General features: G+C 46.3%; 2 protein-coding genes across 9 annotated transcripts in view; one reads left to right on the top strand and one right to left on the bottom strand.

Moving 5' to 3' along the window:
* LOC117652950 (putative cyclin-dependent serine/threonine-protein kinase DDB_G0272797/DDB_G0274007) overlaps positions 1–23,335 on the top strand; it is a 52,697-nt gene extending 29,362 nt beyond the window's left edge. For 5 of the 6 annotated variants that reach the window (XM_034398186.1, XM_034398184.1, XM_034398183.1 and 2 more), the window contains 7 exons: positions 7,104–7,355; positions 8,876–9,066; positions 9,996–10,311; positions 11,934–12,113; positions 18,937–19,149; positions 21,141–21,297; positions 22,417–23,335. In XM_034398186.1, coding sequence (XP_034254077.1) covers positions 7,104–7,355; positions 8,876–9,066; positions 9,996–10,311; positions 11,934–12,113; positions 18,937–19,149; positions 21,141–21,297; positions 22,417–22,514 — 1,407 coding nt within the window. In that variant the 3' untranslated portion in view covers positions 22,515–23,335. The remainder of the gene's footprint in view (positions 1–7,103; positions 7,356–8,875; positions 9,067–9,995; positions 10,312–11,933; positions 12,114–18,936; positions 19,150–21,140; positions 21,298–22,416) is intronic. The other variant, XM_034398185.1, reaches the window with a different exon arrangement.
* Positions 12,139–17,536, bottom strand: LOC117652965. 3 transcript variants are annotated; one of them, XM_034398235.1, is made up of 5 exons: positions 17,257–17,355; positions 14,781–14,948; positions 14,316–14,495; positions 12,926–13,015; positions 12,139–12,696 (listed from the first exon to the last, which is right to left on the bottom strand). In XM_034398235.1, the coding sequence occupies exons 1-5, from the start codon at positions 17,338–17,340 to the stop codon at positions 12,553–12,555; spliced, it is 666 nt and encodes a 221-aa protein (XP_034254126.1). In that variant the 5' UTR covers positions 17,341–17,355; the 3' UTR covers positions 12,139–12,552. The 3 variants fall into 3 exon arrangements, with proteins under 3 accessions (XP_034254126.1, XP_034254127.1, XP_034254128.1); XM_034398236.1 differs by lacking the exon at positions 17,257–17,355 and adding an exon at positions 17,385–17,536 and having other exon boundaries at positions 12,149–12,696; XM_034398237.1 differs by lacking the exon at positions 12,139–12,696 and adding an exon at positions 12,739–12,848 and having other exon boundaries at positions 17,257–17,388.
* Positions 23,336–27,341: the final 4,006 nt, after the last annotated feature.

Below are 27,341 nucleotides of genomic sequence, written 5' to 3'. Positions count from 1 at the left end.
GCCCCTGAAAGTTAGGCAAACCAAAAAGAGGGTTAAGCATATTTTTTTTAGTAATAAGCATTCAAAAACGAACAAATCCCCGTTTCGTTTTTGAAAATCGGTCAAAAAATGACCAAGTTACGATTTTTTCCTATTAATAGCACTGTTAAAAACTTTGAGGGCTCTGCAGAGGTCCTAAAAATCATTTTTTCGAAAAAGGAAAAAACACGTATTTCATATTTTTCGATGAAGAATCCAAATCCGGGCGGCGTTGGACGATCTGAGCATTTTCCCTTTTTTTTGGACCACCCTAAGCATGCCTGCAAGCACGCTCTAACTAGCGCATGCCTGCCAAGCATGCACTAACTAGTGCATACATGCCATGTACACGATAACTGAACCGTACATTTACTGCATATGGGATAGGGAGTTTTCTGCATCAGGAAGCGTGTACATGGCATGTATGCACTAGTTAGTGCATGCTTGGCAGGCATGCGCTAGCTAGAGCGTGCTTGCAGGCATGCTCCAGTTAGAGCATACCATGTACACTCTTTGATTTAGAGTATTTTTTATTCGTAAAGTTATGAAAAATCTGAGGATACTTTTGCTGCGCGAATTCTTCGCAAAGTATTTGTTCTGAAACTTTTCGTACATTTACAAATTGTCCGCAAATATTTGTACGTATTCAACCTCACTGCAGTACAGTTTTTTAATTTAAAAGAAACATGTTAGGGGCTCAAAACATGTATCGATACAATAGGATAGCGTGACATAGCCATAAATTTTGACAAATAAGTTTCAAGACAAAAAAAATTCCAATGCTTACGCATTGCACGGTGTTCCGGTTGTGGAAATCATTTTGAAATCTGTCATTTAAACGTTAATTACGTTAATTTTACCGTTATTTACGTAACTTTGAATCCTACCGATATTTTTACATTCCCAAAAGTGATTCAGTTAACACAATGACCATGTCAGTCCATCTCGCGATCTCGCGATTTACAGTGCTCGCTCATGTTCGTCAACCGAAAGTCATCCGCGTTCCGAAAGCACCCCTCCCGAGTTTAAAAAGTTTGTCAAACCAACCGTCGTGCTGGTTATAGAATTGAGGAAAACATGAGACGAGAACCGCAGCCTTTAAAAGCAAGCCAAACAATCCAACCTCAGCAACAATGGAGGGGCAGTTTCAATGCGCGACTACTCGTTTTTTCAGCCTCGCGATTTTCGAAAGGGCGCAGACGCCGAGAAAATTGTTGCCAACTGCGGAAAATCTATTTATTCTGTCTTTTCTGCTGTGAAGTTTTTACTAATGACAGATTTGAATTATGTGTAAATGTTTTATCAGTGTACAATGAGTGAACATTGGCATTTGTGAATTTTACGGCGTTTTAATTTCTTTTTATCATGGACTTTAAATTTTGACAGTTGGTATAATGGCAGTGGGACGTTTTCATCGAGAATTTTTCTTCATGTTCTTATTATTTTCTTAGAACAGTGATTAGTTTTTGTCACTTTGATGAGGCAGGAAGTTTAGTTTTGAGGAGTGGCACATTTTTTCTTCGAAACGTTTCTGGAAAATGTGAACGGATAAGGGTGCTTGATTGTTGCAAATTTATGTTTTAGTCGTTTACGGAAAATTTCCACGATAGATTTTTAAGATTTTCTGGACTTTTTATTGTATTATGAAAAGGATTAATATGGCGGGAGCGAAATGTCCATCCTGGGGGGTCCGTAGAAGAAGAATTCTGAGCGGCCCCGGGCAATAGGGGTCCTCCTTCGTCGGAACCCCTAATAACGATATATCAGTTGAGAAGTGGATAGCCTATGAAGGTGTTGTCAGTTCACGAATAATTTGTAAGATAAGGATTGCGAGAAGTCTTCATAGACTAACAACATACTCTTGTAAATTAACTTCTTCCGATGCTTCTTCAACAAAGCAAACGCATAGTTTTACAAACAATTTGTTCGAAAAGAACGTTTTTAAATTTGAAATAACTCAGAGAATCCCGATACCCAGTTTCTGGGGCAAGAAAACCGAGAAAAAAAAAACAACGCAAAAACCGGGGGTAAAAGCCTCTGGTGTCTTTTGTAATAGAAGACTTGCATTATTGGCATCGAAACGCGCTCTTTCGCCGTGGAATTCGGGGCGGACACACCAGTTTCTGATGGAATGGATGCTAGAAAGCTGTCGTGGTGCTCTCAGAGGCAGGAACGCGCGTTTCAAATGCCGTGGCGCTTGAAAACAGTTTTGTTTCTCCTTACATTTCGGGTAAAAAAAGCGTCCAGAAACTGAGTTTTGGATTTTCTGAGAGGTTTTCAGAGTGTTTTAACCTTGGTTTACTGCCCACGGAAATTGCATCGAAACCTGGAACACGAAGCTGCGCCAGCATTGCCATTCTGAACAAGACCTGAAGTCTCATGAGGACTGACTGCCACAACCGACGGCGGGCAAGTCAACTGGCAAACTCTTCGGCTGGTACTGCGTCACGTTTGTCCCCGGCTGTCTGGCTGTTCTGCGAGGAAAAAGTTGCTCGGGGCTGGGGCGGCTATCGACCTCCTTGACGTCGGGCAAGCGCCAAACAATCTGCTGATGACAAGTCCAGAATAGGAATTCCACGTTTACGCGAGAAATGTGTAATTATTGGGCTGACTTTTCCTGCAAGCTTGATTTGACACTAGAAAAAACGATTCCTGTTTCCCGCAGAAAGCCTATGGTAAGAAAACGGCTGATTTCCGGGAAAAACGAGGAAGCACTTATTTTATCGTATAAAATCAATGTGCAACCTCCAAGCGCCCGAAGTAGAGGTAAATGGAGCGCAATAATCGTTGGGCTCCAGCAGCAAAAAAATGGTTTGCCGCATTAGCGTTAATTAAGTGTGCGGGCCAAAATGTTGCTTATCGTTCCCAGCACCGTGCGTGGCACCGTAAGTCCAGGTCGGAGGTGACATCTGCCCCACCCCGCCCCGCGCTGCTCGCGTTGCACTGGCGCGTGTTGCACTGGCTGTTTCCCACGCTCAAACGGTGGCGCAAGTACACTGCAGTGTTATGCGCCGGACTGGCACACCACCCAGAGAAGGCAGAAAGTCCAAACGACACGTCTCAATGACAACAAAATGAGCTTCATCTGAGCCACATTGTCTATTCAGACGTCGTGTCCTGAAGGTGATTTCTGTGTCCCCCCAAAACACTGTCTATTTTGACGTCGTGTCCTGAAGGTTAATTATGTGGTCCCCCCCCCAAAAAAACATTGTTTTTTTCGACGTCGTGTCCTGAAATTGAATTCTGTCTCCCCCCGCCGGGAATATGCGGTCACATTTGACAGAATGACAATATCGTGACGTTCTTTTGTATACGTTGCCACATTAGAATGTGATATCCTAATGAAACGGCCGAGTTATGTCCAAAAGAATGTGACATCGTTTTTAAACAAATGTGACAAAATTAACGTTTTAAGGAATATGACGTCACATTGGTAGAGGAACAGTGAAGCCGTACATGTAAGAACTCCGTCCAGCGGTAAAAATAATTCTGCGTAACTTACGTAGGTACCTCTGGCTGCCAAAGGGACACCTTCGTTAATTCGCACGAAGGTTCTTTGTAGTTTGAAAAGACTCTTTGCACTGTGAGAAAAAAAGTACAGAACATCTCTGGTCAATAGCCTGGACCGTCCGTACTTGCCAACTACGGAACGTTCCGTACTTTTCTCCGTACCTCCGTACTACATTTTTCTGTACCATTTCCGTACAAAAGTACGGAATTTTTTTACAGTGCGTCGTAGATTGATAAAAATTCTTTGTTGGTTTTTTTAATGAATAATCTTTGTGAATTTTCGAAAGGATCCCTTGACAACATGTTCGTTCCGAGGCATCTTTGTCGAGTCCCAATTTATTTTTTGTGCAGCGGTGATCTTTGCAAGGTCCCCATCTGGAACCTCTCGGCGACGGACTTCCGTCGTCAAATTGGTGCGGTTTGCTCGCCGGCCTTTCCGCCAAATCGGCCGATCCACTGCAGAGACTACGGCGACGTCGGAGAGCCGCTAATCTGTCGTCTTGTACCGTACTCTGTAATCGGCGGCGAAAATGAAAGCGTTATGAAACGGAGCGGCCGCGACCGGCTAGCCTAGCGATGCCAAGCCGAGCCAAGCGGAGCCGAGACGAGTTGAGTTCAGACGAGCCAAGCCAAGCCGAGACGAGTCGCGCACACTAAATGTTGTTCTGGACGAAATGTTGCACGTGACGTCGCTGTCTTTGTGCGGATGAACTGCCCGTACAAATTTGTAAAAGATTTTGCACAAACATGACCAGTCTTTCAAGTGAATACATCGTACAAATAATGTGATTGCCACGAAATGGCAAGCCATTTTGAATGCGAAAAATCTTTCAGGCTTACCAATATTTAGCATTCGGCTTGCCAATTTTGCGGCAAGTGACTTTGCCACCGGATCTGCCGTGCTGAAACGTCTCGACCAAATTGTACGTATGATTTAGTGTGAGCCGAGGTCGAGTTGTTCCGAGTTGAGCCGACAATTGGGGTAGTGAGACAGAGACAGAAAACCCGAAAAGAGCTAAAAGCGCTTCCTGGATGCACGGCCGTGGTGGGGAAGAGCACGGTGAGCCGGGCGTGGTGGCCCAGAGCCTCATTAGGCGCCAGGGCATGGAAACAAAAATAATATTATTTTTACAGGCCGGTCCAGGCTTTGTTTTTAGCAGATGAACTTTTACCGTGCAAAAGCGAACGCCGATAAAGTGAAAATAATCACTGAGAATAAAAGAGTCATGATCATCACTAAAATTTTTGAGCGAGGAATTCTTTATCACCCATATTTTGGCGACGAAGGTTTCCTCGCCCATATTTGGGTGCACTGGTAGAACTAAAGCGTAGTATTACCCTCTGTTTTCAAGCGTAATCAGGTTACGCTTGAAATCAAGCGTAACAGGCCCCACCGCCAAGATTCCCCCTATCTGAATGCATGGGGGAATTTCCAGAGTATGCTTCACTTCAAGCGTAACGTCTTCAAGCGTAACTTTCTGCTTGACTCAAGCATAGAGTTACGCTTTAGTTTTACCAGTGTGAGGCTGGTTTTCTCACCCAAATTTGGGTCATAATACTATGGAGCCATATAGGCAGCTGACACACCCCTCCTCGTTCAATTTTGGTCAAGGAAGCTTTCCTCGCACAAATTTTTGGCGAAAACACAATCCTTGCCCAAATTTGGGTGATAAAGTATACATCGCCCGAAATTGGGTATTGATCATGCGACTATTCCATTTTCAGTGATGTTCGATACACATGTATGCCCTGGCTGAAACAGAAGGATTATCCGCACCAAGTTTCGTCGGTCTGTCTCTCTCGCACCCATCGTGACAGTCTCAGTGAGTGCGACAGTGACAACACCACTATGAGTCTGCAGCGCGGCGCCGCACTCCGTTCGGCGTGCCGATGCACTGTGGAGACACCTCCAGGAAGCGTCGCCGCGCCGCCCGCAGTCGGCGGGCTGCTTCCGAACAGTGCCCTCGGCGCGCTGTCTCTCTCGCACCCGTGGAGCGTGCCGCACTGTGCCGCAGGGGTGCGAGAGGGACAGAGGGGCGGGGTATCGGTGTCACGGCGGCCTCCCATGCCGCCCGGCCCACGAACGCGCGCCGTGCGCGACCCACGCATGCGACGCACGCGAGCAATGCCGAACAGTGCTTTCGCGTCGCTCTCTGTCGTCTCTCTCTCTCTCTCTCTCTCGTGAGGAGAAAGACGCGTTACAGACCAGTCCGCTACAAAGTGCCTTTTCAAGTGGTTTACGAGACAATTTTAACCCCAACTAGTGAAAAAGTGACAAAGCCTAGTGCATATCTCTCTCTCTCTCTCCCTCTCTCTCTCTCCCTCTCTCTCTCTCCCTCTCTCTTTCTCTCTCTCTCGGGGCGTTTCCTTGAGTGCGAGAGGGACACGGTGGCGAAACTGTGCGCGGAATCGCTCTGCCGGCCCGCCATAGCCGGAGCGACTCGTGCCGCGCGGGACGTGAGCTGGGCGGTGAAATGAGTCGCACTGGCACGCTGTGTGTGTGTGTGCGTGTGTGTGTGTGTGTGTGTGTGTGTACGCGGGTGTGTGTGTGTGTGTAGGTGTGAAAAGTAGGAGAGGGTCGTCCCGCCAACCACCACTTTGCTCTGTTCGTGTTTTCCTGGAGGCACGGCACACTTTGTCAAAGTGTGGAGAACTCTACACTTCACACTTGAAATAAACGGAGTACGGATTCGATTTGTGGGGTTCGCAGTCCCCACACTGGGTTCCTCGGTGTGGTCATAACTTTTTGGCCGCACAAGAATGCCGTACTGTCCACTGATAGGGCAGGCCCCCATCTCGGGCTCCGCTATGTCGGGGCCTGCTGTAGCGCCTGCGAGGTACGCTACAGATCCCTCGTGCAACACACCGGTGTATTGCAGGACCCGTGGTGGCCTACCTCGCAGGCGCTTGGCACCCCGCCGCCAGGGAGGCATTTGGTTCGTTTGCAGCATCCGTGTGCCCGCTCGCTGCAAACCTTTCGAAGTACTTTGGGCAAATGTAAGGTGCAAACTTTTAAGTTTGATCTACAAAGAAACAGTTCGTTACTTACGAAGTTATTTCTTTGTACTTTTCTTCGTACGGCTTTAGATAGTTTGTAAGGTGTTCCGCCCACAAGAACGAATTCATACACATAACATTCTTTGCAGGGTTTTTAGTTAGCATTTCAAGTGTGGAGCTCTCCACCCGCGGTTCCCGACACCACCGCGCCGTCACTGAAAACATAATGGATCGACACATGGCCAAATTATGGCGTGACAAAAAGTCACGCCAAAAATTGGCGTGGCACGAAATTCACGCCAAAAAACAGCATGACACGTGAGTCACGCCCTTATTTGGCCGGAACGACAACGCGTTTTATGAGACAAGTCACGCCAAAATGCGGCATGACAAGAAATTCACACCAAAAATTGGCGTGAATTTTTGAGTCACGCCGATTTTTGGCGTGACTTTTCTGTTATGGCGTTTAATGGCGTGACACTTAATTCACGCCCCTGCAGCGGCAAGAGGCCACGCCGATAGATTTTCAGCGCTTACAGTGTCGTCACCCCGCTAACTCCAACCCCTCTTTGTTGCAGAACCAGTTGCTGGAGGAGCGCGCCGCGCTGGGCCCGCAGTCCCAGGCGCTGGTGGGCGATCTCCAGGGCGACGACCAGGACGCGGACCAGCAGCCGCTGTCCGCGTCGCAGCACGCCAAGCGCGAGGAGCCCCGCCAGGACAAGGAGAGCGCCAAGGACAGCGACAAGGACGACGATGACCAGGAGAACTCCGTCGACCCGCCCATCCACCTCAAGCTGCCCCTGCAGCTGGACTTCGACGAGCTGGCCGGCGTGAGTACAAACACTCAGCACTCAAGTGCTCATCTGTGTGGTCTATAGAGCACTCCAAAGAATCTCTGGCCTATAAGAAGAAGAACAAAAACAGAAGTAAGAAATTGAAGTATCTATGAGAAAAATACGCTGCGCATGAGGGTCCGCAGCGCATATTTCTCATAGAAACTACAATTTCTTACTTCCGTTTTTGTTCGTCTTCTTCCGGGCCAGAGCTTCTTTGGAGTACTCTTTAGACACTTAGACCTCTCGAAGGAAACCACCCTCATTCGTCAGGGCGCAAGAAGACCATCCAATTTTGACGGGATGCTGGGAAACCAATCACTGGTTTTTTGACAAAGGGGCGTTAGTCCGCAAAAATTGGCAAAATACACTTTTTTCCATAGAAGTATTTGTAATGCAATAACAAGCATACTGGATTTTGAAAAATTAAAATATCTCAATCAGTTTAGAAGATACAGAAGTTTTCCAAAGGGTGTAAGTCCATACCATTTTTGACAAAGGGGCGTAAGTCGACCCGTTTTCTGGCAAACGGGCGTAAGTCCATTTGGTTTTTTGACAAGGAGACGTAAGTCCATGTGGTTTCTTGACAAAGGGGCGTAAGTGCATAGAGCATTCTGAAGATTTGAAGATTCTGACACCGCAGGACTGGAAATCTCTGCGTAGCAATGTTACGGAAAATTTCTATGGCACTTTACGTGGAATTTCTGCGCAACGTAACAATGTTAAGGTTAAATTTTGCAAAATTTGGACTAAGACTCACTGCGTTTCATTGTAACAGCAAAATTCTGTAACATATAGAGTTAAAATTAATCCGTATCAGTGTTACGGCTGAATTCTATTGCACTTGACGTGGAAATATCTGCGTACAGTAACACTGTTACGGTTAAATTTTGCAACATTTGGAGTGAATTTCATTGCGTTTCATTGGAACAGCAACATTCTGTAATATTTTTTTTAGTGAAAATTACTCCGTATCAACGTTATGCTAAAATTCTATGGCATTTGCCGTGGAAATTTCTGCGTACCGTATCAATGTTACGGTTAAATTTTGCAACATGTGGAGTAAAACTCACTGCGTTTTATTGCAACTGCAAAATTCTGTAATATTTTGAGTAAAAATTACTTCGTATCAATGTTCCGATAAATTTCTGTAAAATTTAGAGTACAATTATTGCGTAACAATGTAACGGCAAAATTTTGTATCATTCGGTCAAGAAATAACTCCGTAACAACGACGACTAATTTCTTTAGTATCTGAAGTAGAACTTACATAGAACTAGTGTTCCGCAAATGCTCTGGGGACCAAGTTGTGAATGTTTTATTAGACCATCTCAGTTTGTCGCAACGAGTAAAGAATACAAGTTTTCTAAAAGCTAGGAACTATAGTACGTACGTTACTAGTGGTTCCTGGCTTTTTGGCCGCTTGTGTTCTTCACTCGGCGACGGCTGGAAGGGTCTGTCTAAATGTTCTTCGGGCTTCTGGCACCTGATATTTCATTTTGTCTTCGGTGGTGCAGGCCCTGATGGAGCGCAACCAGCGTTCGCGCATGAACTGCGTGGTGGAGAAGCGTCGCGCCGAGGAGGTGGTGGACCACCAGCCCCGCACCGTCCGCCTGCCCTTCGGCCTCAACCTCACCACGGACCCGCGCTACGAGCACGTCTCCGGCGAGCGCATGGCCATCTTCTGCGAGAGCGGAAACGACCAACGGTGAGGAGGACAGAGAGACCGCGGGAGGAAAAACACCTCTCAAAACACAAGCAGAGATTGATGGTCACATCAAATCGCTGGATCGTGATCAAAGTCAACACTCCCATGCCAGGAACGTGACATCACGTCCATCACGTTGAAACGAACGTGACAAAATGTCACGCTCGTTTGAGCATTGTGTCACATTCGTTTGGATGTGAATCGACCAAAAATTAGCTTCTTCACATTGAAACGAATGTGACACAATGCTCAAACGAGCGTGGCATGATATGATGTCACGTTCCTGGAATGAGAGTGAAAATTGTTAACAAAGTACAAGAAACTATGTTGACATCGCAACAAATGCAGTCTGGTTAACCCTCAACGTGTTTGTATCTACCTTATTTAGTCGTGTTCAGGTTGATGTAATGCTAACTACTAAGTCAGTACCACGAAATTTTATTTTTCTTGCTTTGAGTGTAAAAGAAAGGTTGGCGATTGCTTGTACCCAGCACCGTTAAACTGTTTTTCGACGAAAGAAACGTCGCGTTCGTAAGAATGACAGCTGTGTCACACGTTTGCTGAACACGATGTCACATTCGTTGGGTCAGTGGTGGATCAATGTTGAAACGAATGTGGCATTGGACTCAAGTGAAAGAGTCATTATTAGTACCGAACGAATGTGCACTGTGAAAAACTTACAAAACTTGCGGTTTTAGTATTTTGAGCAGACATAAGCTTTCAAAGAAAACACGTCGGGATTTAGGTACGAACCATATTTCTTCGCATTACAAACTTCGTAGTTTGTATCTTACGCTTCAAACACGTCGTTAGGTTTTAAGCGTGTGCCGTCACACTCAAACGAGCATGCCACAGTTCATCTTCTGACGATCATGACGTCACACTCGTCGAAGAGAGTGCGCTTGCTGACCGACTCTTCATCTTCGCAGACACGTCCCCATGGAGCAGATGGCCGGCCCCATCGTGCAGCAGCAGCAGGGACCCATGCCGTTCTCGCAGCAGCAGCTGCAGCAGCAGATGCAGCGCCAGCACGAGCAGCAGATGCAGCAGCAGCACCAGCAGCAGATGCAGCAGCAACTGCAGCAGCAGATCCAGATGCACCTGCAGCAGCTGCACCAGCATCAGATGCAGCGCCAGCACGAGCAGCAGATGCAACAGCAGCAGCCGCCTCAGCACTTCCAGCAGCAGATGCCCATCCAGGTCCTGCCCATGAGCCACGCCGAGGCCCGAGGCTTCCAGCAGAACGTGAGTCCATTCTCCGCGCCAGAGGCCGTTCATTTATTACGTAACGTCCATCCATCCCCAATGGAGGGAATCTTACCCAACCTTAAGTGAGGGGTCGTCCTCAAAAAAATTCTATGGCCTACGAATAAGAGCCTTTATTGAGAGGTCCTGTTCAAAAGATCTTGTTTGGGCGTTCCCCCAAGAATCTTATGTTAAACGCAGGCTAAGATAAGATCTTTTGAATAGGACCCCTCGTTATATGGTCGATTTCAGATACAGAATGTTAGAGAATCCTACCTAAAATGCACACAACTCTAAGATTCATCATTTCGGACATCTTACAATGACAAGGGGTCTTGATGTTATTCACACCAACTTGGGCAGGAGTACCTCATATGCAGAATTACAATTCGCTTTCTTCCTTCCATAGTGCCCAATCGTAGGGAAATTTGCTTGCGTTTGATATAAAATTTTTAAGCCGGAAACGGGCATCAAGTTCACTTTTCCAGTACAATAAAATTTTCTACATGGGACTCTTTAACATAGGGATGTAAGATTTTTTCCGAACACCTTCGTGCGTTACGTAATTCCTGGACGCCCCCCTGGCCCAAGCCGGGCGTAGCCACTTCACACTTGCCGTAGCGTGGCCGCGGAGGCGAAAGTGAGCTGCTGGCCTTTGCATGGGCATGGTCTGCTTGCGTAGCCTTGCGTAGCCTAGCGTAGCGTAGGCGTAGCTTCACTGGTGCATCGCGCTCACCCTATGGCTGATTGGCAACGCGTTCATGCCGGGAACAAGGATACACTCTAAATGTACTGCGAAGAAACTTTTTCCGTTTTACGAAAGAAACGGTGCAAGCATAGTACGCACGTAGATTTTCTTCATGTTACGAAGGTATTTCTTTGTATTTTTCTGAAGACCTTTTCAGTCGTCGCCGTCGCCAAGTGAAAACATAAAAGCCAGAAACCATTAGCGCGCCACCTAGCTTCTGGTACTGTGAACCATCCAAAGCTGAACTCTGATTCCCTAGCAAGTCTCCTCAATGAAGTACAAAGCAGCGGCCGCTAGGTGGCGCGATGCTAGTTCCAGATTTTTCATTGCTCTTGTTCTTCAATCGGTGACGATAGAAAGGGTCCTTCGTCAGACGAAACATATTCGTTTCAGGAAGAAATATTGCGTCGTATTCTGCTTGCGCCGAATTCACCGCAACAAAGATCAAATTTTGTTGAAAAAGGGTGTTGTATTCGAAGCAAAAGTGTTCCCAACTCAGGGCTAAGTTGGGGAAGAAAAGTACAGGGTAAGAAAAGCGCAACCCTTATGGAGCTGATATCCCTTATGGAGCTGATATCGTGACTCGTAGCATCACTCGACCAGTTATTTCACTTGAAATTAATATTTTAGTGTAAAATCCTTTCTAAGGATACTGTAGTGGAACTAGCATGTTCTAGAAATATTTGTCAGAGGAAGTTCATTTCGTGGTCTAAATTCAACCACTATTAGTTGAATTTATTCCTACACTAGTGTAACAAAGGCATTCACCCTTTATTTTTCTTACTCAACCTACCCCTTCCCGTTTAGTGGCTGCGCAAAGCGCTGGCTGTAGTGACCCCTGCCTGCCTTGAAACTCGCTTTCCGCTTGTCGCAGACCCCACTCGTAGCCTTGCACGCCCCCCAGGCTGGGCCGCAGCCCCAGTCTCCGCTTCAGCCGCTTCAGCTTGTGCCCGTGCAGGCCGTGCAGGCCGGCCAGCAGCCCCGGCAGGGCAGGCTCTTCAGCCCCGCACCCGCTTCAGCCCCCCAGCCCCGCGGCCGTGGCTTCCAGGGACAAGTAAGTCGCATGTGGCGTGCATGCACCCGGAAGGAAGGTCTTTATTTTCGTGGTTGGTTGAAAAAAAAAAACATCCTTTACACTGAAAGCTGGTGGAATTTTTGTACATATTTACTAACATATTTGTGCGGGTGTGAGTGAATGCACAAATTTGTGCACTAGTTGGGTACAATCTCATAAATGCTGCAGCGAAATGTGGAAATGTGGAAAGTTTAGATCAAGAAATGTGATGTAGAAACCGATAAAAGTTTTTGTGTTTGCATGCAAGTTATAATATTTTTTTGTATGAATCGACTGGCCTCCACACGGAGTGCTTCTTTAAAAAAAACCGGGGGGGGGGGGGGGCTGCGTTACTTTGAGGCACATGGGAGGCACTGAAAAAATTCTTCACGAGGGAAAATGTACAGAAAATAGGGTACAGAAAAAGGACGCACGGCCCCTAGGGGTACAGGGACTTGATCCTGGTGATGCGGATGGTGCCGGTGTAGTTGGTCTCCAAGTGGATCGGCTGCCGACCCGCGACCCGGGGCACGGTGTCCACGAACTGGCGGTAACAGGACAGGGCGGTGTTGCCGTCCATCAACTGTGGGAGCCGAGCCACACACACCACTCAGGGAAACACTGGTTCACTGGAGATTCGCCGTGGTTCCGAACTTTATGAACATTTTAGCACTTAGGATGCACGATGCATGCCGAGCCATAGGGCGCCTGACGTGCGATGCGCCCCAAAACGCCCTATTCCAATGCATGGGGGAAAGTACAATCATTGAAAAAAAAAAGAACGAAAAAAAAATTGGAAACGTTAAAAATACCTGGATGTCGATGCGCCACTTTCCGTAGAGGAACTCCTTGAACTCGCCTGCCGAAGTGTCCACTGGGAAGTCAGTGAACTCCCAACGTGACTGTAAACCAATTATTCAGATCATTGTCGAGATGTATCGTAGTGGAGATACATAGCTAGCTACCCGTGATGGATTGAATTTGACCTTGTATTTGGTACACGTTTCGTGCAAGACTTTCAAGACGTTAGCTAACCTTAGCCGTACCGTCAACGGGGGTAACTTGGGACACTTTTTCACGTTTTTTGAACGCCAGAGGCAAGATTCTAAACCCAGACCATTGGATCCTAACTATGTTAAAGTTTGACCCTTTCCCCATGATTTCATGCTTGTCCGGTTCATTTGCCTCGATTACATCGTTTCCAAGCGGTGTCGAAAGAGTGTCCCAAGTTACCCCATGATCGGGGGTAACTTGGGACAGTAGGTAATTAGCTACGTTCCCATGCATCTATTGATGTTAATGGATGTAATAAATTTAAACCACAACATGTAGACCTAGAATTCAGGCCTAGGAACTCTTTTAGGACCGATATTTGACTATATCTATGGCTCTACGTGGAACTCTCTTTTCTACTGGTATTTTCTAGGCATTTTCTGAAAATTTCGAATTATGCATTACCAGAAGACAAATCTGCAGAGCAAGGCATCTCTTTCCATTACCAGCGTAAAATCCGAAGTTTATGTTATGTCAGGAACCGGGTCAGTCAACTCCTTGGAGGCTAGGACTGCTGGAAATATGAGGAAAAGACTGTCCCAAGTTACCCCGTAAAATCTCGATTATTGATAAAATGCAGTCTGGACCGAAGATGGGAGAACTATAATCAACGGCCTTTTGCGAACGTTATTGTCTGTGTATGATCTAACAGCCCAGAGAGACTAACCAGCCAAATTTGCATTTCACTCCTTGCACTAGGGTCAACTTGTCAATGTTTGACATATTTTGTCGAAAACCCTATTATGTAGTTTCCCGTTTCTCAAATACTAATTGTGATGTTGTGCACCTTTTCTACCTTTCCGCGCGTGCCCTGAGGCCTCTGAAACAAAACCCTGCTGCGGGTTTGACGCAAGGAACCCCCGTCGCTGAATGGCAGCACCAACAAGCTGTACAGAGCAGACTGTCCCAAGTTACCCCCGGTGTCCCAAGTTACCCCCGTTGACGGTAACCATTTGGGTACGATATTTTGTACAAGTTTGCGACGTTTCTGATTATTTTGCTTTTTTTCGGTTTGTTTCATGTCTATAAGGGGTACATTATTTTGTGACCTAGTTTGTTGAATTTCTTCTATTTCTCAGGCTATTTTATTAATTATTTGGCTTAATGTGGCCGTCCAAACTTATTGTTGAGCGTGGTCTCCGCACTCACCGCGGGAAAGGGACACTTCAGTCGGTGTTCGCCGCCCAGGGCGTCGCTGAGGAGGCGCCTGTACGCGAGGTTGTGGGCGAGGCGGGCCCTGGCCAGCTCGCACAAGCGCGGGAAGGTGTGCCGGTACGCGTTGTCCTTCCAGCCGCCGCGAGCGCTCCAACTGCTCAGCTTGACGGTTCCCTGCGAAGCGGAGCGAGCGGAGCACTGTCTAACCGACACTATCTCGGCGCACGTTCACTGTGAAAATTTGTTGTCACTTTATGACAAAAACGTTGATGACATTGTCATCAACCACATTCACACATTCAAACGAATGTGACACCCTACTTAAACGGCCGAGTCACGTTCAAACGAATGTGACATCATATTCAAACGAACGTGACAAAATTCACACTCCATTCGTTGGCCACCAGTGTCACCAATATGGCGTCACATTCGTCGATTAACATTGTGGTGTCGCCGTACCGCGAGCGTAGACAGAACGTTGAAAGGCTGATTTATTACGCCAGTGTAGTAGAAGCGTTTGGGGTACTTCCGGTCGCGAGTCAGGCGCTGAGTGAAGTTGACGAGGTTGAGGCCGCTCAGCTCGCTAGGGCAGGTCTCCACTCGCTGCAACTCCACTTCGAAAGGTCCCTGGGGAACACACAAAAAACTTCTTATGTGAAATTTGTGCAAAACTTTTGTGATAAACCAAATGCCTTCTTGGTTACCAGTAGTGGACTTGGCCGGCAAGCGCCTGTGAGGTAGGCCACCACAGCCCTGCAACACACCGGTGTGTTGCACGAGGGACATGTGGCCTACCTCGCAGGCGCTAGAGGCCTCCACCAAGCGGAGCGCCAGGTTAGTGTAGCATTCTTGTGCGGCCATAACGTTGAAGCAACACCGAAAAACAGATGTGGAAACTCAGAGGTATGGAACATTCAGTCCCCTCACTTGGATTAAGTTCAGAGTTTACAGTCTTCTCTCACTTGAAGTGTGCAGTTCTCCCCGTTTGAAACATGCCAAGAGATAGGGGCGGGGCTATGTTAGTTCATCCGCACTTGAAGTGTGCAGAATACAAACTCCACACTTCCAAGTGCTTAGAATTATTACTCCGCACTCTCAGCACGTAACTAACATTTTTCTCATTAATTACGTAGTCGTATTTCGTATTCGCATTTTCTTAGTAAGTTTGACTAATTTCCTTTGAAAAATTTTGTACTAAGCTAAATTGTCAGTACATCACTGAAAAGTCAAAGGTCAGAATTCATTCCAACCTAGGGGAAAGAAAAAAAAGTCTCGCCAATTTTTGGCGAGAAACAAATGTCTCGCCAAAATATGGCAACCACTCTATTTGATACTGGGAAATATATCCCAGTCAAGATCACTCCGGTAAACACATCACTAACTACAGTCTTTCAATTACTCAAGTTGAAAATAATACAGGAAGCTATCACTTTCAGTTATGAAAATATTAATGTAAGGTTATATTATGTGAATTTGGTTTGCGTGAGCAAAGCGTTGCCCAACTATTTACTTTTTTTTGTCATCGTTTAAAAAGACATTGGTCCAGTGAGTCAGATCCTAAAAGGTCTCTTTCAGTGTCCATGTAGTTAAAGATAATGTCTTTAATAAGAGGCCTAAACAAAGCGACATCCATGATGACACAAGTTCTTACTCACTCCTTTGACTTATTCCAATCCCCAGCTTAACCTTGCTGCACTTAGGCATTGTTGGAGGTTCCATGGACGGAACTCGGTTAATAAACTCGAGTTAAGAAAGTTCTGTGCACTATCTAGCACTCTCCGTTTCGCCGTCTCCACTGGACAAAATGCCAAAGTACAGCAGCAGATATAATAAAGAAAACATTATAGTGCACAGACAAGCAACACAGCAACAGGACTGCCATGTTGTGTCGTCTGCTACAGTAGCATTTGTTTTGCGGTAGTGCCAACCTATACATTTTTTTCGTTACTTGTAAAATTACTTTTGGAAGGCAGTGCAGGTTGGCAACCGCAAAACAAATGCTACTGTAGCAGACGACACAACGAGGACAACAAATGAATTTCAACATGGCAGTCCTGTTGCTGTGTTGCTTGTCTGTGCACTAAAATGTTTTCTTTATTATATCTGTGTTGGCGATTTAAAGTGCTGCTGCTGTACTTTGGCATTTTGTCCAGTGGAGACGGCGAAACGGAGAGTGCTAGATAGTGCACAGAACTTTCTTAACTCGAGTTTATTAACCGAGTTCTGTCCATGGAACCTCCAACAATGCCCAAGTGCAGCAAGGTTAAGCTGGGGATTGGGATAAGTCAAAGGAGAGAGTAAGAACTTGTGTCATCATGGATGTCGCTTTGTTTAGGCCTCTTATTAAAGACATTATCTCTAACTACATGGACACTGAAAGAGACCTCCCACTGGACCTATGTCTTTTTAAACGACGACAAAAAAAGTAAATAGTTGGGCAACGCTTTGCTGAAGCAAACCAAATTCACATCATATAACCTAACATTAATATTTTCATATCTGAAAGTGATAGCTTCCTGTATTATTTTCAACTTGAGTAATTGAAAGACTGTAGTTAGTGATGTGTTTACCAGAGTGATCTTGATTGGGATATATTTCCCAGTGTCAAATAGAGTGGGGTTGCAATTATTGCCATATTTTGGCGAGACATTTGTTTCTCGCCAAAAAATGGCGAGACTTTGGTTTCTCGCCAAAAAAATGGCGAGACTTTTGTTTCTCGCCAAAAAATGGCGAGACTTTTTTGTCTCACCAAATTTTGGCCATCAGTCTTGCCATTCAATTTTCAGTGATTATTTAATATTTCGTTAGTCATTTAGAAAAGGATAAGTACGTATTATGGTTGCAAAAATTACTTGCATAAATACTGACAAAATGATCAAAAAGTCAGTAAGGTGCTTGGAGTGCGCGCCAGGAAGAGCAGCGGAGTTCTCCGCACCTGATTTGACAGTGTGTCGCCACGTGCAAAATTGTACGTATGCCTGTGCCGTTTACGCAGTAGTTTAGCGGGTTCGGCTACCATTGTCGTATTGAGTACCGTCACGCGCGTAGAAAAACACCACTGACCGCAAAGCTGTTGAAGGACTGCCCCGCGACGGCGGAGAGCATCAGGCCGGCGGCTAGGAGCAGCATCGTTGTGGCGCTGTGGCTGTGTGGGGAGTTTGGCGGCGGTTAATTGGACAAAGTCCTCGCCTCGGCGCAAACGCAACGGCGGCGCAAGGTGACCGATTGAACGTGACAGAGAGAAACAAGGGAATCCCATTGAGTGTTTTGTCGGCGAGGCGGTGACCGCTGACGCCACGGAATCGAGCGGATGACAATGAATACAGCGTGCGCAAGCGTTCGTGCACTGTAAAACAGCTCGCAGCGCAGTACCAGCCAATACCCACGAAAGAAAGGACCATTTTTTTAGCACCCCGGTGATTTAGGAATACTTGGCCAAATCGATGGGCGAATTACCCACTGTCTTGACGTACACATGATAACAAGAGTTCAGGCGAGCACGCCTGATGATACTCATTATTTGGGCGTATTGTTAACGTTGTAACGCCTTTTTAGCGTACAAAATGAAACACAATACCGAATCCTGTACAACTTTGCTTATTTTCGCCCTATCAAAATTTGTGAGTACACTAGGTCAGGGCTAATGTGTCCACATGACTATACCCTAGTGATTCACCCCACCGGCCAAGTACTTATCAGTGCATCTTGGCCAAAAACGGTACTCCCTCACCAGCGCATGCGCATGCTTGACAAGTTCAATTATACGTGAATATGCGTAGCATGGGGTTTCGGGACCAATCGGGCATTTGTCATTGCGTCTTCGGCAGGTATGCATTTGCAAGAGCATGCTTGGCCAAGACTATTCATTTGTTATGGTTTTTAGTGCTTGGACAGTTGGGTTTGTAGTGTATCTGCACACTAAATGTTTTTGTACAAATTTTGTACGAGACATCCCAGTTTTTTGTACACACGAACTTTTCGTACAAATTTGTACAAAATTATGTACAATTTTGTACAAAAATGGTAAAAAATGTGCAGTTTTTTCGTACGGACATTGTACCAAAATTTCCTGTGCACAAAAAACTGTGATGTCTTATACAAAATTGTGCGTAACATTAAGTGTGTGAGATGTGGTCTGCAGTTAGGGGAAATCACCGTGAATTTCAGTGTACAAATCCAATGAATTTCAGTTGAGTTTCGATGAATTTAAGGCAAAACTACTGAATTTTGAGAAGAATTTCAATGAATTTTAAGAAATTTTGATGTATGTCAGTGAGATTTAGTAAAACTCACGTTTGATGAATTTTGTTGTACAAATTTGGCGGGACACTGAGAATCCAAACGCTATGAGTGTAGCTTCAATTGGTGCGATGCAAAAGCATTGCACATGAAGTGCAATGCCTCCCCATCCCCATGCTTTAGCATAGAGCATTTTCGGGACGCATCGCACGTAAGGTGCGATATGGCTATCCGAGTGGCTATCGCATTGCACGTATGGTGCGATATCTCAGCTGCACTGCACCATACGTGCTATACTCATAGCGTTTGAAATCTCACAGTGGAGTTATTTCCCTCTTGGTGTGCAGTGCTTTGACCCTATGCCGTCTGGTTGCAGGGCATTCCCCTGGAGTTCCGCGGCGTGCCGATGCAGGCCGCCCTCACGGTGGAGGTGGAGGGCCGCGACGGCCCCGTCGAGGTGGAGGGACGCTCGCTGACGCCGCAGCAGCTGCACCAGCTCGAGCAGCTCCACCAGCTGCAGCAGCTGCAGCCCCAGGACGGCGTGCTGCCCATCGAGGTCATCGAGGCGCGCGCCTTCCAGCACCCCCAGGTAGGACTCAAAGCGCGTTTTTCTCTCTTTCTTCCTTTCTTTCTTTTTTTGGAGGGGGGGGGTGAGGGATAATTCCTCCCACCCCGACCCCATAGCCGCCCGAAAGGTACACACTAAATGTCATGGGACTTTTTTTTTCCGAAATTGGGAATTAAGCACCCCCCCTTTCACTTTGTCCCCCGGCAAAACTTTCCCGGAAAACCGTCCCGCCCCACACAAATTGTATCACCACGGGTTGGGAAAATTTTACTCAGGAACACACAAAAGTTTTAGTGTGTGGAAAAGGAAAATTTTCCAAATTTTTAAAATTTGAAATTTCCGCACTGCTCAAATAATTATTGCCGCTTTGTTACCAAAAAGCTTACAGGGGTTTTTTTAATTTACCAATTTTTTTGAAGTAACTGGGTTTGAACAATTTCGGGGTTTGAGACAATTTTTTGGAAATTACCCCTTTTTGGACAAGAAGGGAACTGGAAAAAAACCTTTTTTCGGGAATTTTTGAATTTGAAGGGATTTTGGGGAGAAAAAGGAAAAAACCCTTCAATTACCCAAACCTTTGAGGGATTTGAAAATTTGCCGCGAAATTCCTTTACCTTAGTGCCCTTAATTTGGAAAACGGAAAATTTTTGGTTTGGTTTTTTCCCTCCCCTATCAAAAAATATTTTCAGGAACCAAATTTTAAAAATTCCTAACTATACACTTACCCACGGGGAAAACTTGGGGTTTTCTTCGGTGGGCAAACCGAAAAAGGGGCCAAACCCAAAAAAATTTTGGACTTTTTGGTGTACATTTTTTGATGGAATAACGGTTTTAATTTAACGTTTAATTAACGGTTTTTAAAATTTTACGCGAAATTAACTTTGGGAAAAATGGTTTTTCCTTTGAAATGATCGGTATACAATTTTTGACGACCTTGTTTTTCCTGTTGGTGGTGACAAAATGTCGTAAGTGGACTTGCGACATTAAATTTCTCAAATGTCGTAAGTTGACTTGCAGCACTTTTGTCCCAAAATAGTTCCACTTTTTGGACTTACGACAAAATTATCCTGGCTGCAACTCTGTAACCGAAGGTGGAACGTAACTCCTAACATTTCAGGAACAAATCGCTCAGAAAATTATTTTTGTTGTAATTCAACTTACGACAGCTTAACAAATTACCACAGTATTACGAAAAGGGAGATATGGTGACCAGTACTTGGTCCAGTCTCATCTGTGCAGAGTAGCTTATGTGCTGCGAATGAAGCTTTTAAGCCCTACACTGTCAGAATAAAAGTCCGTAAATTTACGGAGAAAGTTACTCTAATTTTGGGAACGGAGGCTCCGTAAATTTTCCATATTTTTACGGAGATTTTCCATATTTTTACGGAGATTTTCCGTATTTTTACGGAGATGAACCGCATTTTTGCAGAAATAAACGCATTTTAACGGTTCCTCCTTCCATCTTCGATGTTAATGCAAACAGTGTCCTCTTAGGCGAAAGTGATATTCTCCAAAACTGTTTGAAGATCCACTTGACCACATGCCATTAGGATTGGATAAATGGACGGAAACCCAAAGGCGAGGTCGCTTTAGAGAAGGCGTACTCTTGGAACACCTTATCAGTTGGTCACCCAACCCATCGATAACGTGAATTAGTGTGTTCTTTTTGATAAGCAAGGCTTCTATTTCATTTATATACCTAACTTCCATATTTTTACGGAGAAAATCCATAATTCCAAAAAAACGGAGATCTCCGTTAAAAAAAAATGGACAGTCTCCGTTCAATTTCCGTATTTTTACGGAGTTTTCTGACAGTGTATGCTGATTCCCACTAAAACTAGTATTGTTTTCAAACAAATCAGGAAACAACATTTCAAAATTGGCGTTGGTGCCTCATTGTATCGAACATTATATCCTCCCTCAACACCAAATACCGTTTGTGCATTGGATAAATTTGAAATTTCAGATATTGATACTTTCGAAATGAAAATAACGCGCAGCCCTATTCCCAGGACATGCAGCCCCGTGAGATGCAGCCCCAGGACATGCAGCCCCAGCAGGGCCCCGGCGCCCCCATGCCCGCCGACTCGCTGCGCCCGCCCTACCAGCGCGCCCCCATGGCGCCAATCCACGCCGTGCCGCCGCAGGAGGAGGAACCGCGCCCTCACTGTAAGTTGATGCAGGTTGGCTTGAAATAAGCTTGGACGATGGATCGCTGCTTGCGGGTCCTGTACCCATGAGAGAAAGAGGGGTCCAGTCCACCTGTAGCGCCTGTGCAGGCGAGCATGTGTCGGGCCCGAAATGGCATACCATCATGTGTGGTCTAGCCCTTAATGGTAATGGTGATTGTGAGGTAGGCCACAGGTCCGTCCTGCAGCACGCCGCTGTTTCGCAGGCCTCTTGGTGGCCTACCTCGCAGGCGCTTTGTGTCCTATTCCACCGGTAGTCAACGAGGCTTAGGCTCGTTTGCAGCATTCTTGTGGTCCCATTTCAAGTAGGGAGAAGTCTACACTTTCAATGCGGAGTAGTGGACTTTTCAGTCTCCGCCTCCGCACTTGCAAGTGAAGAGTTCACTTCAAAACCACTTTGCACCCTACCAGGAGATAGGATCTCTAGCGTGAAGTGTGGCGACTGTAAACTCTACACGTCCAAGTGTGGTATTCCCCACTCCCCCACTCAACAGTGCTGAAGCGCCTGCGGACACTGGCAGCTAACGAATGTGACGTCATATTCGTTGGAGTGTAAATATTGTCACGTTCGTTCGAATATGATGTCACATTCGTTTGAACGTGACTCGGCCGTTAAAGTAGGGTGTCACATTCGTTCGAACGTGATCAACTTTCAAACGAATGTGCCATCATCAAACGAACGTGACAAAATTCACATTCGAACGAATATGACGTCACATTCGTTGGCTACCCGCACGGGTCCTGCAACACACCGGTGTGTTGGAGGACTGGTAGTGGCCTACCCCGCAGGCGCTTGGCGTCCAACTCTACTCGACAGTGTTGCTCTGCACTGTGAAACCAAACGAGAAGAACTCCACATTCGAAGTGCGGAGGAGTGGAATTTTCAGTCTCCACACTTGGAAGTGCAGAGTTTGCAGCGTCTCCACACTTGAAATTTCGAGTTGTCCACTTTTGCACCATGCCAAAGAGATAGGGGCTCCGTGAGCTAGTCCACGCTTGAAGTGTGGAGATTGCAAACTCCTCACTTCCAAGTGTGGAGTTGTCCACGTTTGGTTTCACAGTGTGTTCTCCGTCCTCTAACTCCCACTTTGTTTCGCAGACGTGCAGCCCCGGTCCGTGCGCAGCCCCCGCAGCGTGGACGCCCTGCTCCACCGCGAGAAGCGCGTCCGCCGCTGCGCCTGCGACTGCAACTGCTAGGTTGCTTGGCAACCGAGTGATCCGGTTGCCAGGCAACTACGGTCCCCAGGCAACCCGTGATAGCGCGCTGGCCGCTCAGAGCGCGGTCCAGCCAAGAGCGCATAGTAGAGGCCCGGTCTGCGCGCGAGTCGACCGACCGCCAAACGACGCCTTACCCACCTGACGGACATGCCAGCAAACAAATGACACTCCGGAACGACACACTGTAATTCGACGAATGTGACGGCCTTTTCGAAATAGCATGTGAATTGTATCACGTTCGTTGGAATGCTGAACCTCGTTCAAACGAATGTTACATCGTATTTAAATGAACGGGACAAAATCCACATCCGAACGAGCTTGACGTGACGTTCGTGCAGAAACAGTGTGGTTTTTTGTAGTGACCGCTTAGTTTTGCGGCTATGGCCGCACGTGCAGCTGTTCGAAACCATGAATTCAATGCAGTTACCACCGTCCTGTTGCTGCCAAATGACGTTTGAGTCGTGCTGGTAGCGGTGAAGTGTTTGGCCAAATCTTGTGATGAGATCAGTGATAACTTGAGATAAAAGTCAGTCAATAAAGAGTCTGGAAAAAGAAAGTGATCTTGTTCAAATTTGATAGAATGTTCACACTGTCTTTTGTGCGTCTCGGTATCCAAACATGCTTTTCTCCTGTTCGCAGAATGTTTTTATTTGTTTTTGAGTTTTATATGTCTTCTTTTTTTACATCTGAGTCTGTTGAACATAATGTACATATTGTAAAGATAGTGTGTGAGGGTAAAAGAAAACATTGGATCCGAACTGCACAGTAGTTTTATTGTGGACAATAAATAATTTTTTCTACGCGTTTTGTTTTGTTTTATGCCACTTACCACTGAATAGAATACAACTTGATAGCTCTTTGCTCTGACATGAGCTCTATATACGCACACTCCTCTCCGGTGTGTGCTGGCAGGCACGCTATTAACCTCTCTGAGGTTTGTTTTGTCAAAGACCATGGACAATCATACATAGACAATGCTTTGAAGATCCCTTCTCAAATAGAGGATCACCAGTCAATCAAAGATTCGGGTTGAATTGAGTTTTTGAACCCAAACAAGTGTAGGCGTTAACTGATTTACAAGGACATGCTAAAACCACTGCTATTTGTTCCATTTCAATACCGTTCAGTGCACTTATTGGCAAGCCTCACCCCATATACTGAGAATTCTCGCCACTCCAGAGGCGCGACATGATAGTCTCGCCAATTTTTGGTCAGATCTTAAAGTCTCGCCAAAATTTTGTCAGACAAAAAAGGCTTGCCACAAAACGGTCAGACACAAAAGTCTCGCCACAAAATGGCGAGACTTTTGTTTCTGACCACGGCCTTAAGGCCGTAACCGTCCGGCGCATTACGGCCTTTAGGTGGCGGTCAGACACAAAAGTCTCGCCATAGGTGAGACTTATCTGCACTGGTAAAACTAAAGCGTAACTCTATGCTTGAGTCAAGAATAAAGTCTTCAGGGGTCGCCGTCGGACCACCGGTGCGCCCAGGATGCCGACGAACGTGAGGCACGCCGGAGCGCCGTGGCGTGCCGGGTGCCTGAACGATCGTCGCCGCCGCCGCGGCCCGGGTAGCCCGGGAGCACCCCAACGCAGAGCTCAAGTCAAAAGTCCCGGACACCCAAGTGGAACGCAGCCAGAGGCCGAAGCGGCCGTTTGAGCACACTAACGGCCGACTGAGCACGTGGCGGCGGCGACGGACACGTCGGCGGCGTCGGTGCCAACGGCGTCGGCCTGCGTCGTCCAAGCTCGCGGTTGCGACAGAGGACCCGGCGGCAGCGGCCGCGGCGGCGGCGACGATCGTTCAGGCACCCGGCACGCCACTGCGCTCCGGCGTGCCTCACGTTCGTCGGCATCCTGGGCGCACCGGTGGTCCGACGGCAACCCTTGACGGGTTCCTGGTAGTCTAGCACTACCTTAACACGATGCTGAAGTCAAAAGTCCCGGACACCCAACTGGAACGCAGCCAGAGGCCAATGATGATTTTGGCCTCCAACTAAAAAGTTGCTTTGACGGACTCCTTGTGGCACGTCCTCGTATCTCCGGAAGAGCGTCGGCGACCTCGGCGTTGGACTCCCCGTGTCCTGGGGACCTAGAGGACACCATCGGGGACCACCTGGGTGGTGGCGACAACGGTGTTGAACCGTGTGGCGGCACAGCACCCACGTTCGTCGGCATCCTGGGCGCACCGGAGGTCCGACGACGACCGCTGACGGGTTCCTGGTAGTCTACCACTACCTTAACACGATGCTGAAGTCAAAAGTCCCGGACACCCAAGTGGAACGCAGCCAGAGGCCGATGATGATTTTGGCCTCCAACTAAATAGTTGCTTTGACGGACTCCTTGTGGTACGTCCTCGTATCTCTGGAACCGCTTGTCCTAGAGCGTCGGCGACCTCGGCGTTGGACTCCCCGTGTCCTGGGGACCTCGAGGACAGCCTCGGGGACCCTTAGGTCGCAAATCCGTGGGCCTCGGCGTCAAGGCCTTTGTTTCCAGTTTATCCTTAACGAGACGGCCAGTAGAGGGCAAACAGTAGACCAATGACAATCATTGCGCGAAAACCTGAAAATGTGCCAATTTTTGCGTTCCCCCAGGGCTCGCACGTATGAGATATTGTCAAACAAATAATTGTCCCCTATAGCCCAGACCTTCCTTGAAACTATCTGATAGTTTGTAGGACTCCACCGCTCGATTTCAAAATATCCACTTCTCATCGCGTTTTGGGCAGGGATGATACCCAAACCGAAACGATACCAGGGCTGTTACGACAACAGTTTGCACTTATGACTATAATTCAAAAAGTGTAGCACCGGAACCAAGGGAACAGTTTTTCCTTGTTGATCAAGGCGTACCGGAGTTTTGTTTCTTTATGGACCAAGTCCAAATTCCGCTCCCCTGAGTTTTGTTCTTTTTGGGGCCTAAATCAACAAAACTCAGGGAAGCGGAATTTCGACTTGGGCCATATGGGAACAAAACTCCGGTACGCCTTGATCAACAAGGAAAACCTCTTACCTTGGTTCCAGGTGCAACACTTTTCGAGTTTTAGTCATATGTGCAAACTGGTGTCGTAACGGCCCTGGTATTGTTTCGGTTTGGGTATCATCCCTGGTTTTGGGCGTTTTAGCCCACTGTGCGTTCCCCCCAAGACAATCTTATCTTAAACGCCGGCAAATTTCACTCATTTTGAACAATCAGAATAAATACGACGGTAAGCGAAACATATTTCTACATGCACTTTTGGTTTCTTTGATCTTCCATCTTTAGATTAACTTGAACAAACTCACAAATTATATTGATATGTAGCTGTACCAAATGATCAAACTATGTGAAATTCGCGTGCGTTTAAGATAAGATTGTCTTGGGGGGAACGCCCAGATAAGATCTTTTGAATAGGACCCCTTGAAATGGGACACTTGGTTAATGGTAAATTGTGGCCTTTGGGGAGAAAGTTTTCAAAGTTGTTCGAATTGACATCTCTGAACGGAAATAGATAGGCCTCGACAATACAAACAAAAAATGTCAACACATGCTATGGGTTTGGACGGATATTTAAAAAGTTAATGGGCTTTGAAATTAACAAATAGTCGCAAAAGGTCAAGTTCTTTGGAAGCGCAATGCCTCTTCACTTTTCATCCGAACCGGTGGCATGTGATGACATTTATTGTTCCTCGTGTTGAGACGGATCGAATTTTATAAAGTGGTTTCTATTTGGAAAACTTTGAGGCCTGTTTTACCTAAGCCCTTGTCCCATTTTTACCCCAGCGTGTCCCATTCTTACCCCAAACTTACAAGTCCGAATTTTCACAGTTTATTTTACACAACTGCAAAATTAAATGACTTTTTGATCTTAGTTTAAAGCCAAATGGTGTGGAACAGAGTACCCTATCCTTTAAGGGGGCACACCAGTGAAAATGCAGAGGTTTCGAAAAACGATCATTCTGAGAAAAGTGACCGATGTATTCGATTGATATTTTATTCTTGGCTCAAAATTATGTCAAAGAAAAGGAAAATCAGTATGGGAGAGCGAGGTGGCGATGGCAAGATGAAGCGCCAGTGCACTTCATTTTTCATCGACCTTGCTTCACTCCTGCCACGATTCCGCCTCTCTGGATTGAGCTTCGCGCACGGGATTTGAAAATTTCTCAACAGGACACATGTGGCTATGGTCTGAACCACGGGCATGCAAAAAGAATGATTGTGAATTTGTTTTTTCAAAAGGCAAAAATAGAAACAAATTTTTTAACCAATTTTTTCGCGCTTTCATGGCTGCAGCTCACGTCATATTTATGGGATGGCCATTTCCGAGGTTCAGACCATAGACGCAAGTGTAACAAACATTTTGCCGCAAACCGCGTTAAATTATCTTGATTTTTGCGCCCGTGAGAGTGGCACAAAGGTACAAAAAAGGTGTTTTGAGAAAAAGCCTTTTAAGTGGAAACATAGATTTGACGTGTTTTTTTCGGATTATAAATGCGTCTTTTGACGTATTTTAGTTCAGTTTGCGCCAAAATGTTCCTCTTTTCAACTGCGTTTGGGTGGTTCAAGGGTTTTGTAATTGAAGTTCAAGCGAAAAACCTGAACGTTTACAATTGGTCAAAAATATGCAAAAATAATTACCTTTTTAGCAACTTCTAAAATGTGCACAAGCCAAAGTATTCATAATTTCTGGTTGGGGTTTGCGGCATTTGACTCGGGATGAATAGCAGAAAAATAAGATAAAATAAAAGAGAAGGCAAAAATTTGACGATTTTCACTGGTGTGCCCCCTTAAAAGCATTAGAAACACTCCAACTCGCCGTTGTAGAGTT

This window comes from Thrips palmi, unplaced genomic scaffold (genome assembly GCF_012932325.1).
Source record: "Thrips palmi isolate BJ-2018 unplaced genomic scaffold, TpBJ-2018v1 HiC_scaffold_8, whole genome shotgun sequence".
In the NCBI taxonomy this organism is placed as follows: domain Eukaryota; kingdom Metazoa; phylum Arthropoda; class Insecta; order Thysanoptera; family Thripidae; genus Thrips; species Thrips palmi.
This window is presented reverse-complemented; position numbering and strand designations above follow the sequence as displayed.

Excerpts from the sequence above, each read along its gene's own strand:
- LOC117652965 (XM_034398235.1), bottom strand. The coding sequence starts at position 17,340 with ATGGTAGCCGAACCCGCTAAACTACTGCGTAAACGGCACAGGCATACG. Across the intron at positions 14,496-14,780 it reads ACGTTCTGTCTACGCTCGCG|GGAACCGTCAAGCTGAGCAG; the intron begins GTACGGCGACAC and ends TCCGCTTCGCAG. Across the intron at positions 13,016-14,315 it reads TGAAGTGTCCCTTTCCCGCG|TCACGTTGGGAGTTCACTGA; the intron begins GTGAGTGCGGAG and ends ATTGGTTTACAG.